Source organism: Podarcis gaigeae, assembly GCF_964106915.1.
Source record: "Podarcis gaigeae genome assembly, chromosome: 7".
Taxonomy (NCBI): Eukaryota; Metazoa; Chordata; class Lepidosauria; order Squamata; family Lacertidae; genus Podarcis; species Podarcis gaigeae.
The window spans coordinates 76,881,094-76,900,402 of record NC_139683.1 but is presented as its reverse complement, the minus strand read 5'-3'; the positions used below and the strand labels follow the sequence as shown (position 1 = coordinate 76,900,402).

The window sequence follows — 19,309 nt, the reverse complement described above, 5'->3', positions numbered from 1 at the left end:
CATTGGCTCCCAGTACATTTCCAAGCCCTATTCAAAGTGTTGGTGTTGACCTTTAATGCCCTAAACACTTTCGGCCCCGTAAACCTGAAGGAGTGTCTCCACCACTGTCATTCAGCCCTGAGGTCTAGCTCTGAGGGCCTTTTGGGGGTTCCCTCATTGCGAGAAGTGAGGTTACAGGGAACCAGGCAGAGGGCCTTCTCGGTGGTGGCACCCACCCTGTGGAATGCTCTCCCTTCAGATGTCAAGGAAATAAACAACTATCTGACTTTTAGAAGACACCTGAATGCAGCCCTGTTTTGGATGTTTTACCATTTGTTGTGACTTGCCCAGAATGCCTGGGGCAACCCAGTCAGATCCGTGGCATATTATTATTATTATTATTATTATTATTATTATTATTACTACTACTACTACTACTACCACCACCACCACCACCACCACTACTACAACTACATGATCAGCAACAACCAGGGTGTTCAAGTAACTTTTAAATCCTGTTCTAATCTTCACCTTACTTGGGATAGGTGTCTTGACTAAAATAGAGGCCCAAAGCATTGAAAACGACTGCTGTACGATTTAACTTTTTTTCTGGTAATACGTAGTGAGACGTGAGTGCTTAAGATTGCTAAAAGTAAAATCCTTTGCTTTTATCCATTGGGAAGCTTTTTATTTTCAGAAATCCTTGGTGCTACAGTAACTGCCTTCTGTTCTACTGTCGTTCTGCGGAGTTTTCCGTTTTCCCTTTCTGTTGTTCACAGTTTGCAGTGTCTGTGTCCTCACTCTTGGCAGCTTTGGTAAATTTTCGGTATAACATTCCTTCCCTTTAGAATCTGCAGTGTAGATATTTGTCCTTTTAGGGGATAAATGTGTAGGAACCATAACCGGGGGCTACTTTGGTAGAATGCAATAGAGCGGGCTATATACTGGATATACTTAAGAATTCCAGAGCAAAGTTAGATTTCAAATCTGGAAAAACTACTTTCCCTCCAGCACACCCTCTCTGCGTCTCCTTTTTATTTATGCATTTGTTTTCTAACATTCCCCTCTTTTCTTCCATCAGAGCCCAGGGTTTTTTAGGTGAGTTTTCTCTAAAAGCAGCAAATGTCTTAAGTCAAAAAAGGGGCCCAGGAATCTGCGTGGCCACAGAGCACTTAATAATAACCTATAGCAAAACAGTTCGGTACATTTATGCTCTGCTGCAGTTCTTAAACAAATATCTACTCTTCATTGCTGTAAAGAAGTACCTGGTTACTAATGCCGGCCTATCTCACAGAGCTGTGGTAAGGATACTGTGAAAGTATCTGATAACCACTCTGAACACTCAACAGTAATAGGATTGAAGCTTCTTTGAAAAGTGATATTTAAAATTACATAATAACAGTAATAAGGGATGTGGGTGGAGCTGTGGGTTAAACCACAGAGCCTAGGACTTGCCGATTAGAAGGTCGGCGGTTCAAATCCCCATGACAGGGTGAGCTCCCGTTGCTCGGTCCCTGCTCCTGCCAACCTAGCAGTTTGAAAGCACGTCAAAGTGCAAGTAGATAAATAGGTACCGCTCCGGCGGGAAGGTAAACGGCGTTTCCGTGCGCTGCTCTGGTTCACCAGAAGCGTCTTAGTCATGCTAGCCACATGACCCAGAAGCTGTATGCCGGCTCCCTCGGTCAATAAAGCGAGATGAGCACCGCAACCCCAGAGTTGGCCACGACTGGATCTAATGGTCAGGGGTCCCTTTACCTTTAATAGCAGTAATAAAGCATTTTGGCAGTGCAGGTGGAGTACAGTTGTATGGGCTTCCTTCTACACATTCAACGAACCCATCACGTGTGATTGGGAGAAGCATCGTAGCTGCAGGACCCCCCCTTCAGTGCATGCACATTATTGGGGTGTTTTCAGTCGGCCCACATCCCTCTCCAAGCAATCAGGAACACACCACCTGGGAAGAATTCCTGGTCTTGTTGAAAGGGGAATGCGTCTGCAAGCATAGGCATGCAATCCTATAGCAGACAGGTGAAAAATGGCCACATGGCAGGGGAAAACCTGCTCCCCCTGCCCCCCCCCCCACATCACCACCACCTCACCCCACGACCCATGAGCGTTCCAGAAGACCCGATAAAAGTGGGACAAACTTACTCCCAAAGTGTCCCACGTAGAGGGTATAGAGAGGTCCCCTTTTTGCAAATACGCCCACCTCGTATAATTCAGGCAAGTTGCTCCAGGTGTGGTGCTCTGGTTATGGCATGTGAAGTTTGCGAGCACATAAAAAGGCAACCAGTTACTCCCAGTCTCCCGACGCTGCTTGAACTGGTATCCAGTACTGGGATCCTGTTGCCTAGTGCACTCTGCTTTCCCTACCTACCCAGTTTAAGGGTGTGTGACCATTCGCCTGCCATGTAGTCCCTGTTACAACCTAGACCTGGAATCCTTAACTATAATCAGGTGAGAGTGCTCTGATTTCTGTCTCGTGGGGCTTGCTTTCTCTCGCTGCTGTATTGTTGCAGCTGTGTGTAGACTAGATGTAGATGACACAAAAGGTGTGTGCTGAGAGCCTAGCTTTTTTTGGGGGGGGGACGCTGAAATATGAATGCTGTTATCAGCTTCTCAACCATTCCAGCAGTGGCTTTCCTTCCCCGTTAGAAGAAGCTACACAGAACCAATGGAAAGAGAAATACTTGTCTCTGTGTAGATTCGTCAGTCATAGGTGACCAGTCCCTGATTTTCCACCAACATTTCATAGGTTGCCTTGCCTTCCTGGTGGGAAAACACCCCCTCTCGATGTGAAAAAAGCCTACCATCTTGCACAATATTATCAGAGAGCTTCTGGGGCATCTCTTCTGCTTCGCTTGGGGTTTGCTATATGCAAAGAGGAGATTCTGTTCTCCTGCCATGCCTCTGTCTCATTGCTTCTGCTGGCGGTGCTTTGGCTTGGCTAAGGAAGACTGACAGAAAGCCTCAAAACAGGAAACACCCACCAATAAGAGAGCCCTGTAACTGACCTCGTTTCAGGGATTATGGGATCTGTGGCGTTTTTTGCGTCGTGACCTCCTAATTTCTCCTTCAAAGTTACCCTCCAGAAAGTGGCCGCTCTCCCACAGATCCTGAACTATTTCATTCTATCTGAACGCAAGAGACCGTTCCGGTGAAATGTTCTGGATTCCTGTGGGACAATGCTTGGAATTATTCGCAGGTAGCATTCCATGTTGGGGGGGGGGGGGCGGGTGAGACAGCAACGCTTCACGATGCTATACACATAGCTCAAGGGGACTCACTTGAATTATTATTAGTAAGAAATAACTCAGCCACTATGTACATAGTGCTGTTTAGAGTAACATAAGCAATGGGGGTTGGGGGAAAATGGGTTGGTGCCCCAACAAGCTCACAGTTTAAACTACTAGAGCAAGGGAAAAGGTGGGGTTGTAGCAAGTTTAATAAGGCATGCTTGGTTCACATTCTTTTGTTGGAGATGAGGTCAAGTGCTGTGGTCTAAACCACTGAGCCTCTTGGGCTTGCTGATCGGAAGGTCAGCGGTTCATATCCCCGTGATGGGGTGAGCTCCCGTTGCTCTGTCCCAGCTTCTGCCAGCCTAGCAGTTCAAAAGCACGCCTATACAAGTAGATTAATAGGTACCACTGTGGTGGGAAGGTAAATGGCGTTTCCGTGCGCTCTGGTTTCCGTCACAGTGTTCTGTTGAGCTGGAAGTGGTTTAGTCATGCTGGCCACATGACCCAGAAAGCTGTCTGTGGACAAATGCCGGCTCCCTCGGCCTGAAAGCGAGATGAGCGCCGCAACCCCAGTCGCCTTTGACTGGACTTAACCGTCCAGGGGTCCTTTACCTTTATAGCTTTGAGAAGGATTTCTAAGGCAGAGGTGGCACCTAGAATTCATTCCTAGGTTCTTAACTGTTCTGGCTCATGGATAATTCTTTAGTAACACTTGTGGACAACACATTCAACTGATGTCACATTTTAAAATACATCCACAAGGATAGCCCCAAAAACCAGCACTTGGATACAGAATGCTACATTGCTGGGTTTGCTTCCTTGACCCAAAGTTGGCCAGAGTTAGGAGGAGAGAGAAAGAGGAAGGACATTTCGCTTGCAGTTGTCACATTAATGAGCATTTAGCTGGTGTGACAAGAGGAGGGCGCAAACCCGTTTTGAAAACGTGCGGAATGCTTTTCACGAATTAAGTGGCGTGTTCTGTTTGTATTTGATCAGAAAACGCACCAGAGCGCATTGCAAGTGCAGCAGAAAGCCGAGGCGATGTTGCAGGCAAATCACTACGACATGGACATGATCCGGGACTGCGCAGAGAAAGTGGCCTCTCATTGGCAGCAGCTGATGCTCAAGATGGAAGATCGGCTTAAGCTTGTGAACGCCTCTGTGGCCTTTTACAAAACATCGGAGCAGGTAGGGGACAATGGCTCACTGAGCCAACGGTGAGGCTGCTGGTAAATGGTTTCAAGGTCCGGTTTCACGACAGATTGGTTTTAAAGCCCAAATTCACTCAACTGGGGTTAATAAGGGAAACCAATTCCATTTTACAGACTTGGTTCATTTGCTTTTCTCTGTATGTTGTCATCTAGCATTACAGTCACAATACTTGAAAATGGAAACATGTTCCTAGGCGTAACTTGAAAGTGAGCACGATCTGTGTGTGTATATTTTTTGTATAAAACAAAACACACCATTTCCTGAATGGACTGGGTTTCAGGTAGTAGGTGTATAAGTCCTAAAGCCTGCTTTCTAGAAGTTTCTCTACCACTCTCCCTTTAACCTTGGTAGTTTATTGATTCCAGTTTAAATTAATCTAAGGCCAAAGCTAGACATTAGTGAAGGCGAAAGGGTCCTGTTGCTACCCCTGGAAACAGAATCTCCATGCCTTCTTCTTAGGCTGCTTAATTTATCAAAGAGCGAGCCTTAAAAGTAATTGCAGCTCAGGAGCAATTAAGCTGTTCCAGTGCTAAAGATGGGCTTGCTCACATTACCAAGGGCTTACTAACAACTGCTTTGTTCACTTGGCTTTAGCAGAATGGAGCTGTGGTATTGAAGTAACCTCTGTTTGCAAACCACAGGTGAGGGAAGCCGGGAGTAGTCCAGAGACGTAATGTTGACCCAGTGTTTGCATTGTGTGACTTCTGAGGAAGCTGTCAAATCAGGTTGTAGATGTGAAGTGAATGCCAGTCATTTCAGTCTTCTTCTTCTTTGGCAATCACTCGTAGCTGAGTAAGATTGTCTTCTATAAACACGGTTTTAACCATGAGTCCATATGTTACTGTGGAGGCCAATTCTGGATCCACACGTCCTTCCACAGTGGGGACATAGGTTTCCGGGTGGGAGTTGATCACGGTGAGGGTTTGCCAAGCATGCCTTCCTCTTAGCACGTTTCTCCCTTTTCTCCCGCGCTCAAGCATCTTCAAAGCCCGTTAAAAAATTGTCCAGTAGCACCTTAGAGACCAACTAAGTTTGTTCTGGGTATAAGCTTTCATGTGCATGCACACTTCTTCAGATAACAGACAACTGTTAACGACTGCAGTTAGTCCTACAGGAAAAAGCAAGGGATAGTATGCAGATGACCAAAAACATCAACAGGTTTACCATACCCATTGAGTCAATCACCCATCTCCTACCACCCTTCTGAGAAAAACCCCACCCACCTTTCCACTATATATAAGGGTCTGGTGACTTCTGTTTCAGTGTATCTGAAGAAGTGTGCATGCACACAAAAGCTTATACTCAGAACAAACTTAGTTGGTCTCTGTGCCCCCACTGGACTTTAAAAAAAAATATATTTATTTTGACTGCGTCAGACCAACATGACTACCTACCTGAATCTAGATTCAAAGCCCATGACACCTTTGGTAAAGGCTGTTCTCCAACTGGAGCACTCGCAGGCCTGTGTTTCCCAGTTGTCGGTGCTTAGACTACATTTTTAAAGATTTGCCTTGAGAGTCTTTAAACCTCTTTTGTTGACCACGAGCATTACGTTTTCCATTTTTAAGTTCGGAATAGAGTACCGTATTTTTCGCTCTATAAGACGCACCAGACCACAAGACGCACCTAGTTTTTGGAGGAGGAAAACAAGAAAAAAAATATTCTGATTCTCAAAAGCCAGAACAGCAAGAGGGATCGCTGCGCAGTGAAAGCTGTTCTGGCTTCTGGGATAGCTGCACAGCCTGCATTCACTCCATAAGACGCACACACACTTCCCCTTACTTTTTAGAAGGAAAAAAGTGAGTCTTATAGAGCAAAAAATACGGTAGTTGCTTTGGGAAAAGTTAATCAGGCATCCACACAACATGACCTTTCAGTATTGATGGGTTAGCCCTCATCCTGCAACAGAAACCCTTACTCTGTCTTTTCTTGTCTGTTGGCCAATAGGTATGCAGCGTACTGGAAAGCTTGGAGCAAGAGTACAAGCGAGAAGAAGACTGGTGCGGAGGAGCTGACAAACTGGGCCCCAACTCGGAAACAGACCATGTAACGCCTATGATAAGTAAACACCTTGAACAGAAGGAGGCATTCCTGAAGGTAACAAGGAGAAGTTCCTGTGCCTATGAACACTATATTTCAAGGCTGGGTTTTGCAACCGTGCATATAAAACGGGCAGACAAGATTGCCTAATCCATGGGTAGGCAAACTAGGGACCAGATCCGGCCCAATTGCCTTCTAAATTCGGCCTGCAGATGGTCCGGGAATCAGCGTGTTTTTACATGAGTAGAATGTGTCCTTTTATTTAAAATGCATCTCTGGACCAATGGTACGAAATACTATGGGAAACAGCCCTACTAGAAAAATCAACCAATAAACTGAAACTGACACAGGGACAAACAGAAGAAGACGCCTTTACCCCGGTATGGCTCCCCTTTATCACATACACAGCCCAACAAGACAATGACAATAATCCACCAACAGCATAGAAATCAATATGGCTAACCTGATCCAAAACACCCACCCACCCCACTCACACACGAAAACAAAGATCACGTCAGCCAATCACAAACAAACAACCATACCCTAGGCCAAGCTCAACCTCTCTCACCACCAAAGAAACTCAAATGAACAGCACGAGCAACGCTGACACCAAACCCTACATACATTAAGCAAAAAAAATGCATCTCTGGGTTATTTGTGGGGCATAGGAATTCGTTCATTCCCCCCCCCCCAAAAAAAAAAAAATATAGTCTGGCCCCCCACAAGGGACAGTGGACCAGTCCCCTGCTGAAAAAGTTTGCTGACCCCTGGATCATCCATTATGGAAGGATTGCCTAATTTGTGAAATTCTCTCCCCCTTGAGATAAGCCGTGTCCTTTTGTTTTATTTGCTTTTTGACACTGCCCCAAACCCATACCTTTCCACCTAGGCTTTTTGGTAGAGTTGTGCGAATGCTCCACTGCCTACTAGTGATGATCTGCTGAGATCTGATTATTATATCTTTATCTTAATGTGTTTTAGCTGATGTTTTGCCCATTTAATTTTTTTTTATTGTATGGTCTTATCATACACTTAAGTTGTACCTACTATACCCTACAGGGCCGCATCCAACCTTAGTCATCCTTAGAGTAGTCCCATGGAAATCAATGGACTTGACTAAATTGGGTCCATCATCCTAAAGGGAAGGTGCTACACAGCGTGGAATCCTGTTTGTGCTCGTGGAAGGGTTTTTGATCCTGCTTCCTCCTAAAGAAGAAAAGGAGAGATTGTTTTTGTGTCTTTCTCCCTATGTGTGCAGCCCTCAACACCCCTGAAAACTTGCTATATTTTGTTGGGGGACCCTCCAGAGAAGGCGGAAGGAGGAAGGGGAAAACAGCAAGAAATCACCTCCCCTTCCTCGGCCATTAGCAGCAGGTGTCCATCGAATCAAAAGCCCATCTATCAACTTAAGAGCACCAATTGGATCCTCCTACCTAATAAAAAATTCAAAAGTGGGTCCCTGGTGTGGCAAAGTTGAAACCAGCGGCTGTCAATCCGTTCTACTATTTCTGCAGAGAAAAGGGACAAGGAAAGATGGACTGGAAAGCTAACGGGCGGGCGCAGGATATAGAAGAAGGCTTGCGGCTTCTCAAAATAGCAAATAAAAGCTGTCAAACACAGTGCAGTTAGTTAATTGGAGCAGAAGGCTGAAGAAGCGAAGGAAGCACAAGGACATCAATCTGCTTGATTGCCCATTTAATATTGAAGCAGGCTCATTTTTTGCCGTTTCTGGCGGCACTAAAAGCAAAGTTTACGAGATACCTTGCGAAAACAGCAGAGTCTTGCGGCGGTTTTCAAAATTAACAGGTTTAATTGTGGCATAAGCTTTTGTGGACGAAAGTCCGCTTTGCCCATGAATGTTGTTGAATGAATAAGAACTCTCAGGCCAACGTATAAAGGGCTTAACATAGTGACTTGACCGGATCAGGGGCTTCCAGCTGTCACCTCTGCTACCACTTTTCCATTTTTTACTAGTAATCTGTTTTCAGATATCAGAAGCTCATTTTTAGAGAAGAGAGAGAGGCAGGAAAGGCTGCAGTGGTTAAGGGGAGTGTGTGTTCTGTAGTGTAAACTGATTGCTACTTTGTCCATTTAGGTGAAGGTGACCAGAAAGTGAACCTCAATTTGTACCATGCATGAAATGCAAAATGCTTCCCTTTATTTCTATTGGCTTTTCATTCGCTACTAAACATGGTTACTCAGATGTGAACCTCATTTGAGTACCTAAATCTACATTTAGGGCTGCAGCCTTTATTGTATTAGTGGGCACCTCTGTCTTCTGCCTCCGATATTCAGTTAGTCTCCTTGGTTAGTAGCTTCAAGAGAGTTCAACAGAACTGAGTGCTGCTTGGTTTTCTTTTATGTTAGAGCTTGTTTTATTCTTTTGCCTGCTACCCGAAGAACTCCAAATCTCCAAAACAAGCGCTCTTGCTCTTCAGAAGCTGGTGTAATTAAGAGATTTTTGTACTTATGTCCTTGTCTGCTGGTGCCTGCACAGTGATCGTGCTCCTAGTTTATAATCTGCAGATTATGAGTCCTAGCAAATAATGTAATAATTGAGGGCAGCTGGTCACATCAAGCAACTATTTCCCTATTAGTGTTTAAGAGCAAAACACAGCATGAAAATGCTGTGATAGGATTTAATTCTGTTCTTGAATCCTGAGTGTTGGCGGCCTGCTTAAGGAAGAGAGCGCTTAACCACAGTCTCATGTTTGGATGCTGCACTAAACCAGACCTTGTTTTGGCTGCCACGGCATGCTAAAAGACTCCAATCACTGAGGTCCTCGGATGGGACACTTCTAGTGGTTCTCCACACCCCTGAGGTGCCTTTGGTCATCGCTAGGGACCATCACCTCCTGGCAAATAGAAGGGGAAGAAATGGAGGCAGTGAGAGATTTTACTTTCTTGGGCTCCATGATCACTGCAGATGGTGACAGCAGTCATGAAATTAAAAGATGCCTGCTTCTTGGGAGAAAAGCAATGACAAACCTAGACAGCATCTTACAAAGCAGAGACATCACCTTGCCAACAAAGGTCCGTATAGTTAAAGCTATGGTTTTCCCAGTAGTAATGTATGGAAGTGAGAGCTGGACCATAAAGAAGGCTGACCGCAGAAGAATTGATGCTTTTGAATTATGGTGCTGAAGGAGACTCTTGAGAGTCCCATGGACTGCAAGAAGATCAAACCTATCCATTCTGATGGAAGTCAGCCCTGAGTGCTCACTGGAAGGACAGATCCTGAAGCTGAGGCTCCAATACTTTGGCCACCTCATGAGAAGAGAAGACTCCCTGGAAAAGACCCTGATGTTGGGAAAGATGGAGGACAAAAGGAGAAGGGGACGACAGAGGACGAGATGGTTGAACAGTGTTCTCGAAGCTACGAACATGAGTTTGACCAAGCTGTGGGAGGCAGTGGAGAACAGGAGTGCCTGGCGTGCTCTGGTCCATGGGGTCACGAAGAGTCGGACACGACTAAACAACAACAACAAGAGACCAAGCTTTTAGTGTGGCAGACCCTGCCCCGTGGAACTCCCTGCCACAGTAGATATTCAACAGGAAGCATCCCTCCCTTCCTTCAGACAACTTTTTGTTGAAGCACCTTACGACATGCATTTTTTCCTTTTCTTTTAACCAATCAGTATTTATTGATGCATTTAATGATGCCTTAATGACCATTTCACTCATTTTTATTTATATATGCTGCATCCAGTCTTGCTATATATATATATATTTATAAAAGTGCAGATTATAAATTTGCAAATAAATAAATAAAAGGACTGCCGAGGGGGGGTGGAGAGCAAAACTGGTGTAATCTCCTCCCCAGGGACCAGTGTGCTTACATTAAGCTATGTTTATTAGCTCAGCTTTATGTCTGAACGTGGCCCATGTAAAAATATGACCAGTGACTGTCCTAGAAGCTTAACTAAACTGCTTCCCCCCCCCCCTCCCTAAACCACTGTGATGATGTTTTCCTTGATCAAAAAATAGCTTGACAGTTGATGCCCTGCAGCCACACTCTAGAAAAAGGCCTAGCATGTGTTACTAGGAGAACTGAGGTTGGGGAACAAGGATCCCACTTGCCAGGCTTGGAACATCCATGAAAGAACAAGGCACATCCCTTGCTCACAGAAGGGATGCAGGTGGTGCTGTGGGTTAAACCACAGAGCCTAGGACTTGCCGATCAGAAGGTCGGCGGTTCGAATCCCCGCAATAGGGTGAGCTCCTATTGCTTGGTCCCTGCTCCTGCCAACCTAGCAGTTCGAAAGCACATTAAAGTGCAAGTAGATAAATAGGCAGGGACGCAGGTGGCGCTGTGGGTTAAAGCCTCAGCGCCTAGGACTTGCCGATCGAAAGGTCGGCGGTTCGAATCCCTGCAGCGGGGTGCGCTCCTGCTGCTCGGTCCCAGCGCCTGCCAACCTAGCAGTTCGAAAGCACCTCCGGGTGCAAGTAGATAAATAGGGACCGCTTACCAGCGGGAAGGTAAACGGCGTTTCCGTGTGCGGCTCTGGCTCGCCAGAGCAGCGGTGTCACGCTGGCCACGTGACCCGGAAGTGTCTCCGGACAGCGCTGGCCCCTGGCCTCTTAAGTGAGATGGGCGCACAACCCCAGAGTCTGGCAAGACTGGCCCGTACGGGCAGGGGTACCTTTACCTTTAGATAAATAGGTACCGCTCCGGCGGGAAGGTAAACGGTGTTTCCGTGCAATGCTCTGGTTTGCCAGAAGCGGCTTAGTCATGCTGGCCACATGACCCGGAAGCTGTACGCCGGCTCCCTCGGCCAATAAAGCGCGATGAGTGCCACAACCCCAGAGTTGGCCATGACTGGACCTAATGGTCAGGGGCCCCTTTACCTTTACCTTGCTTGCTCATAGAGAAGCATCTGTGTTGTGCAGCCCAAGAGGAATGGGCCAAACCTGCTTTGTTTCTTCAAGCCATTACATGCAGGCTGTAGCGGAATTTAAATTTCCACTTGTAGTGCCTAAAACGACAAGGTCAGTTAGCATCACCTTGCGCATGCCTGCCCTGATGTGTCTGTCTGTGGTCTCTTCCAGGCTTGCACGCTGGCTCGGCGAAATGCTGATGTCTTCCTGAAATACCTGCACAGGAATAGCGTCAACATGCCAGGGATGGTGACTCACATCAAGGCCCCTGAACAGCAGGTGAAAAGTAAGCATGCACGATGGGCTGGCTATCTGTCGATCTTAATAGAGTTCAACCATTCTGTTGGTAAGGCGGCGATACAGTTCTGGTTTATGTGGGTGGTACCCACGAAGCACACACAGAACAAGGGTGCAAATCAGCTGTGCATTAGCTGCTCCTGTTAGCATTTCAAGCCATGCTAAGAGCAATAAAGAACTCCTAGCTGTGGTTGTCACCGGGTAAAAAATAAGGTCGTTTTTTGAGGGGGAAGCACAACAGTGGAAGTTTTGGGGTTTTTTGCAACTTGAGATAATGTATTAATAACAAATGACCACAGTGCCAAACATTTAAGCATGTTTCCTTTGTTTGTGTAAATTACACACTTACCTGTGCCTGCGTGTGAAACAGAGTTTCTTTTTCCCCTCTTTTTGAATAAATTTTATCAGGTTTTATAAAGAGAGATACAAAGATGGTAATCAAATATCTTTTTTGTCCAGGCTAAAACTTTAGATCAGTGATTCCCAACTTTTTTTTGGCCATGTATCTCTAAAATCCTGATTATTCAAAAAGTGAACTCCTATTCACGTGGAAGAAGCCTAAAAGGTCATTCACTGTTAATAACTCATTCTCGAATTGCCCCCCTGGTTGGGAACCATGGATCTAGATAAAATGAAAACATTGATCCGGGGGGGAGGAAAAGAAGAAAGAGGAGGAAAAATAGAGAGAACAAGAAAGGAATAGATAGAGAGAGATAGCATTAAGAGAGAGAGAGAGAGAGAGAGAGAGAGAGAGAGAGAGATATTAAAAAACTAAGAAACTTCCAATTAATTGTCTGTCAGCTATATATAAAAATACACAGATTTTCTAAATATTTCATGCAAATAAAATATTCCACAAACCCGGCAGCACATTTATTTATTGCAAACTGCTAAATAAAACAAAATAACAGCTGTAACAGAGACATTAACACAGAGAAAATGATCAAGACCTATCCTTAAAATAAGCAGAAATCAGAATGCACAAAAATAATGAAATCAGTGTCCTATGTAGTGCTTACAAAGCCTTCTATGAAGTTAGTTGGTGGCTGCATTTTAAAGCCCTGCACAGCTTGGCTGATGTGGGTCCCCAATAAAACATCTGTTCCTACAGCAGCCTGACATACACTCCAGTTGTTTTCAAAGTCCCTCCTCTGAGTGGCCACACCATTGGAGGTGAGGCAGGTGATGACAGGGGAGAGAGCTTTTTCAGTTGTGGTGTCCCATTACTAGAACGCTCTCCCTAGGTGAGCTTGCCTGGCACCTGTGTTAGTAACTTTTTAAGTGCATGGTGAAGAATTTTTATTGCCCTCTCCCCGGCCAGATTTTTAACACCTGGTTTGTTTGGTTTTTTAAGTGATTGGTGGCTCTTTTTTTAATGCTTTTTCTGCACTCTGTTTTATTGACTGTTCCTTTCAATAAAAAAGATGGTTGTAAATAAATAGACGAATGAATGTGTTTGAAAACAGCAAGCTGAGGACCAGTTATGAGTATGGTGAACACTTTGGAGTGCGAAAATAAATTGCAGATCTCAGTGAGGAGCTGAAATGGCAACACTTTGCTTCATTTATTTTATTTTATGTGTACATACACAGCTTTGTATTTTTTTCATGCTGTTCTGCTGATCTGCCATGATTTCTGGGACACTCAGTGGCCGCCTTTGGATGATTGTATCTCCATTTAATATGCCAAGATACAAATGGATCTAGTATCTGTGCACTTCTCCCTTTGTACAAGCAAATGAACACGCCAAGAAGTCTTCAGTTAACACTAGTTTCTCATTAGGTATGAACTGAGATGCTACGGCCAGTGGTTTCAGAACAAGCCAGGATATGAATCCAACTCTAAACTATGATTTCATATCCTGGCTTGTTCTGAAACTGTCGGCCTTACGTTCCTAGTTTGGATGCAGGGGAACACATCGGTTAACGATAGGAAGATTTGCTGACTTGTTTGTTCACTCACATAAGGGGAGGTGGATGTGTGCAAGGGTACTAAGCTTGTTCATATCACAGCTTATTAAGCAATACAGTCTTACCTCGGGTTACAACTGCTTCAGGTTGCATTTTTTCAGGTTGTGGACCACCGAAACCCGGAAGTACCGGAATGGGTTACTTCCAGGTTTCGACGGTCGCACATGCACAGAAGCGATAAATCGCGCTTTGTGCATGCACAGAAGCACCGAATCGCAACCAGCATATGCACAGACACAGGTTGCGAACGTGCATCCCACACAGATCACGTTCGCAACCCGAGTATCCACTGTATATGATAATCCAAACACAGTTAGATACCTTGATATCCCAAAAATTTAAGCAGGCAGCACTGGGTGTAGAGGTTATTGCTTGTGAGAGTTGCTTCATGCATTGACCGCTTGCCATAACAACATAAAGGCCATATTTAAATGTAAGGCACAGATACACCAGACACTTTAAGGATGTGGGTGGTGCTGTGGTCTAAACCACCAAGCCTCTTGGGAGTGAGATCCCATTGCTCTGTCCCAGCTCCTGCCAACCTAACAGTTCAAAAGCACACCAGCGCGAGTAGATAAATAGGTATCACTATGGTGGGAAGGTGAACGGCGTTTCCGTGCACTCTGGAATTTGTCACGGTGTCCCGTTGTGCTAAAAGCGGTTTAGTCATGCTGGCCACGTGACCCGGAAAGCTGTCTGCGGACAAACGCCAGCTCCCTCGGCCTGAAAGCGGAGATGCGCGCCGCACCCCAAAGTCAAATACGACTGGACTCAACCATCCAGGGGTCCTTTACCTTTACCCTTTACACCAGACACAGGAGGTTCAACCTTCCTACAGACAAAGAATCCTTAATTTGTATTGCAAGAGCAACATGTGAGATTTAATAAAACTTCTTGTTCAGTCTGTTCTCTTGCCACTGCCGCTTGTTTTCAACTATTGCTGATGTATGCCTGACTTCCTTATGTTCATTTGAGTTACCTCAACGGCTTGCCAGATATATCAGTTCCATAGGCCTTTGCTTTTTGCTCAGTGCACCAATTGATTTGGCTTCTTTATGATCCGGCAGATATCCTGAATGAGCTCTTCCAGAGGGAAAACCGTGTCCTACACTACTGGACAATGAGGAAAAGACGCCTTGACCAGTGTCAGCAGTATGTGGTCTTCGAAAGGAGCGCCAAACAGGTCAGGGCCTGTATTTTAAGCAGCCTTTTCTTCCTTGCGCTGTTGGATTGGAATGCCCATGTTTGCTTGTAGCCCTTCTCCCAACAGGCAGCCGAGAAGCAAGTGGCATCACGTCTCACTGATTTGTATAGCCTGTGCTAAAAAAATGCCCTCTTGTCCCTTTTCTCCATTGTGGCAATGCTGAATTTGCTTGCGAGTGTGTCGACACTCTAACCTCTAGTCCTTTTGCGCCACAAGGAGTTTCAATCAGCACGATGCTGCTTGCGAGGAGGCCATAGTGTGCGAAGTGCTGAACGTGCTAATAAATCCCTAAGTATAAATGACTTGGGACGCGGGTGGCGCTGTGGGTTAAACCACAGAGCCTAGGGCTTGCCAATCAGAAGGTCGGCGGTTCGAATCCCCGCGACGGGGTGAGCTCCCGTTGCTCGGTCCCTGCTCCTGCAACCTAGCAGTTCAAAAGCACCTCAAAGTGCAAGTAGATAAATAGGTACCGCTCTGGTGGGAAGATAAACGGCGTTTCCGTGCGCTGCTCTGGTTCTCCAGAAGTGGCTTAGTCATGCTGGCCACATGACCCAGAAGCTGCACGCCGGCTCCCTCGGCCAGTAAAGCGAGATGAGCGCCGCAACCCCAGAGTCGGCCACGACTGGACCTAATGGTCAGGGGTCCCTTTACCTTTACCTTTATAAATGACTTGCTTTTAAACTACAGTAGGTTGTATGCTGGTGGCCCACTAGCAGAAAGTTGGAAGCACATAACTGGGATCTAAAGGGCCAGGCGCAATCTTCTGCTTTGCAGCCTCAGAGGTTTTCAGGTCCTGCATTCCCTACTCATCTGGCTGGAAGGATCCAATGGGCTGGTTCTGGAGATAGCACAGGTAGGGAAGGAGACGCAGGGACCAAGCAGCCTCTTAACACCAACCTTCCTTGAAACAGCTGCAAGATTTTATGAGCCATATACAACAACAACAACAACAACAACAACAACAATTTATTATTTAAAACTCATCTGGGTGAGTTTCCCCAGCCACTCTGGGCAGCTTCCAATCAAGTGTTAAAAACAATATAGCATTAAATATTAAAAACTTCCCCAAACAGGACTGCCTTCAGATGTCTTTTAAAGAGAAGATAGCTGCTTATTTCCTTCACATCTGAAGGGAGGGCATTCCACAGGGCGGGCGCCACTACTGAGAAGGCCCTCTGTCTGGTTCCCTGTAACCTCACTTCTCACAATGAGGGAACCGCCAGAAGGCCCTTGGCGCTGGATCTCAGTGTCCGGGCTGAACGATGGGGGTGGAGACGCTCCTTCAGGTATACAGGTATACAACAGAGAAAGGAAAAAGCGAAGGGCAAAGGAAGAGCGAGTGTGTACTGGTGCCATGGAAAAAATAGTCCACTCGTTTGGGTAGTTCTATGGGGATAGAATTGTGTATGTTGGAATTCACCAGATAGAGTGTTTCTCAGAGTGCAGGTTCCTAGTAACTTAATTTATCACAATCTAGCTTTTAATAAGTTTTCTAGGTAGCCTGTTAGTTGGGAGTATCCATTTGTAGCTGGGTAGGGTTGGTAGAGACACAAAGATGGAATGAAAAGGTGTACAGTAACCCAGATTGTCTTTTATATATTTTAATATTATACAGTTCAGTCACGGCAAAGAAAAAGAATGTAGCATTAAGATTGTGGCGTCATTTTACATAGTCTTAAAACATTGGCAGTCCATATAGATTCTCCATGGACATGTTTGGGAGGCTGGTGGGAGAGCTTTCCTTTCTTTTCCCCCTTACATATGAAAAAGGGTTTGGTCAAATGCATTTTCCTTTATAACCCCATTTGCCACTCTTCTAAGCCCAGTTAGTTTCTTTTCTTTCTTTTTTCTTTCTAGACATCTTTATTGAAAGTTCAAAAAAGTACATAATTATATTATATGAGTGCTAAACATGGTGAGACATAAATAAAAGAGGAAAAAAGAAACAGCACCCATGTATAAGGGGAAATAAAGGGGGGAGGGGGAACAACCCAAAACTGTATACTTTACAAAGCTGTTATTACAGTGGTACCTCGGGTTACATACGTTTCAGGTTACAGACTCCGCTAACCCAGAAATAGTGCTTCAGGTTAAGAACTTTACTTCAGGATGAGAACAGAAATTGTGCTCCGGCAGCGCGGCAGCAGCAGGAGGCCCCATTAGCTAAAGTGGTGCTTCAAGTTAAGAACAGTTTCAGGTTAAGTACGGACCTCCGGAACAAATTAAGTACTTAACCCGAGGTACCACTGTATACAATAACCAAGATTGTGCAGTTTGCACTCTGCAGCTAGTGGCACATTTTAACAGTGGCTTAATAGGGTTGTATCCAGCACTGCACAATTCTATCCATGCAACAGAACGTCCCCCTCCTCTCCCCTGCAGCTTCCCACACACCCTCCAAATCTGGTCCAGAGTTTTTGGGGGAACACTCTAGAGCATATTTTGGGAACGTGCGAGGAGAGGAGGGAAAGAGGAAGTCCCATTGCATCCAACCCAATGAGTCGTCCTTCCCCTTCTCCAAAAGAAACTCTAAAATTGTGTTTTTGTTGGGGTGCTAGGAGTAAAGATGTAAAGATGGCCATTGCCAGCACAATGGTAAAAGAGGGTTGAAAATCATTGCTCTCAAATTTGGTTGAAATGGATTCAGACATGTGATTTAAATGTAATGTAACATATTTCTAAAATGAATGGATTTAATACAGCTGTAGGAACTCATGCCAATACTATAGAAAACAAGCTTTCAGTAAAATATAATAAGACCAAAATAACTACATACACAGAAAAGTGGTGGGAGGTCAGGCTTTTTCCAGGCCGTATCAGTGGTGGCTGGTCGGGCAGGTTTCAATAACTTTTGTTTCAAATGAGGTACGGATCTCTGCAGATTTTCTCATCTCTCTGATCTCTTGAAAAATGAGCTATTCTTTATTGAACTGCTGGTCCAAAAGCTGCTGTTCTATTCTCAGCAAAGTCCCGCTGTTTCATTTTTGTAAAATTATGTGTTTGAACATTGATGCTCTCAACAACCGAACTTCTTTGATGGTTGTATTCAGCTCAGTTTAGCTGGTAGATATTCTAGTGTATAATTTTTGGTAGCTGGTATGGAGCTTCAATTGCAGTATAAAAAGTCCCCTGACGCCTAACATCTCTTTATATAATTCTCCAGAACATTGTATTCTGCCTGTCGCATCTCAAGTATTTCTGACCTGGAACTAGCTGTGCTTTGTGCATTTTTAAAGTGCTGGTGTAGTTTCATCCTTGAAAAATGTTAAAACAGAGCAGTCATAACCCTTTTTTACTCAGAAGTGAGTCCCACTCAGTTCAATGGGAACTACTTCTCAGGGACGCTGGTGGTGTTGTGATCTAAACCACTGAGCCTCTTGGGCTTGTCAATCAGGTCTATACGTGACCGCTCCTTGATTTTCCACCAACATTTCAGAGGTTGCCTTGCCATTCCTGGCAGGAAAACACCCCCTCTCCCCAGTGTGGGACCCCTTCTCGATGTGAAAAAAGCCTACCATCTTGAACAATATTATCAGAGAGCTTCTGGAGCATCTCTTCTGCTTCGCTTGGGGTTTGCTATATGCAAAGAGGAGATTCTGTTCTCCTGCCATGCCTCTGTCTCATTGCTTCTGCTGGCGGTGCTTTGGCTTGGCTAAAAAGACTGACAGAAAGCCTCGAAACAGGAAACACCCACCAAGAAGAGAGCCCTGTAACTAACCTCATTTCAGGAATTTGGGGATCTGTGGCAATTTTTGCGTCACGACCTCCTAATTTCTCCTGCAAAGTTACGCTTCAGAAAGTGGCCGCTCTCCCTCTGATCCTGAACTATTTCATTCTATCTGAACGCAAGAGACCGTTCCGGTGAAATGTTCTGGATTCCTGTGGGACAATGCTTGGAACTATTTGCAGGTATCATTCCATGTGGGAATGCTATACACATAGCTCAAGGGAGTCACATGAATTATTATTGGTAAGAAATAACTCAGCCACTATGTACACAGTGCTGTTTAGAGTAACATAAGCAATGGGGGTTGGGGGGAACATGGGCTGGTGCCCCAACAAGCTCACAGTTTAAACCACTACAAGGCATGCTTGGTTCACATTCTTTTGTTGGGGATGAGGTCAAGTGCTGTGGTCTAAATAACTGAGCCTCTTGGGCTTGCCGATCGGAAGGTCAGCGGTTCATATCCCCGTGATGGGGTGAGCTCCCATTGCTCTGTCCCAGCTTCTGCCAATCTAGCAGTTTGAAAGCATACCAGTGCAAGTAGATTAATAGGTACCACTGTGGCGGGAAGATAAATGGCGTTTCCGTGCACTCTGGCTTCCGTCACAGTGTCTCGTTGCACTAAAAGCGGTTTAGTCATGCTGGCCACATGACCCAGAAAGCTGTCTGTGGGAAAACGCCGGCTCCCTCAGCCTGAAAGAAAGATGAGCACCACACCCCATAATCACCTTTGACTGGACTGAACCATCCACCCTTTACCTTTTAC

General features: G+C 45.3%; 1 protein-coding gene and 1 long non-coding RNA gene across 7 annotated transcripts in view; one reads left to right on the top strand and one right to left on the bottom strand.

The window, feature by feature from the left end:
* TRIO (trio Rho guanine nucleotide exchange factor) overlaps window positions 1–19,309 on the top strand; it is a 260,121-nt gene that overhangs the window by 137,949 nt on the left and 102,863 nt on the right. For all 6 annotated transcript variants that reach the window (XR_014566281.1, XM_083747100.1, XM_083747102.1 and 3 more), the window contains exons 17-20: window positions 4,215–4,406; window positions 6,378–6,527; window positions 11,520–11,634; window positions 14,683–14,798. Coding sequence is in view for 5 of the 6 variants with exons in the window: in XM_083747100.1 (XP_083603226.1) it covers window positions 4,215–4,406; window positions 6,378–6,527; window positions 11,520–11,634; window positions 14,683–14,798 (573 nt within the window). In the remaining variant the exon portion in view is untranslated. The remainder of the gene's footprint in view (window positions 1–4,214; window positions 4,407–6,377; window positions 6,528–11,519; window positions 11,635–14,682; window positions 14,799–19,309) is intronic.
* On the bottom strand, window positions 456–18,717 carry LOC310848436. The gene is made up of 3 exons (XR_014566379.1): window positions 18,538–18,717; window positions 2,994–3,154; window positions 456–830 (listed from the first exon to the last, which is right to left on the bottom strand). It is a non-coding gene; the product is annotated as an uncharacterized lncRNA (long non-coding RNA).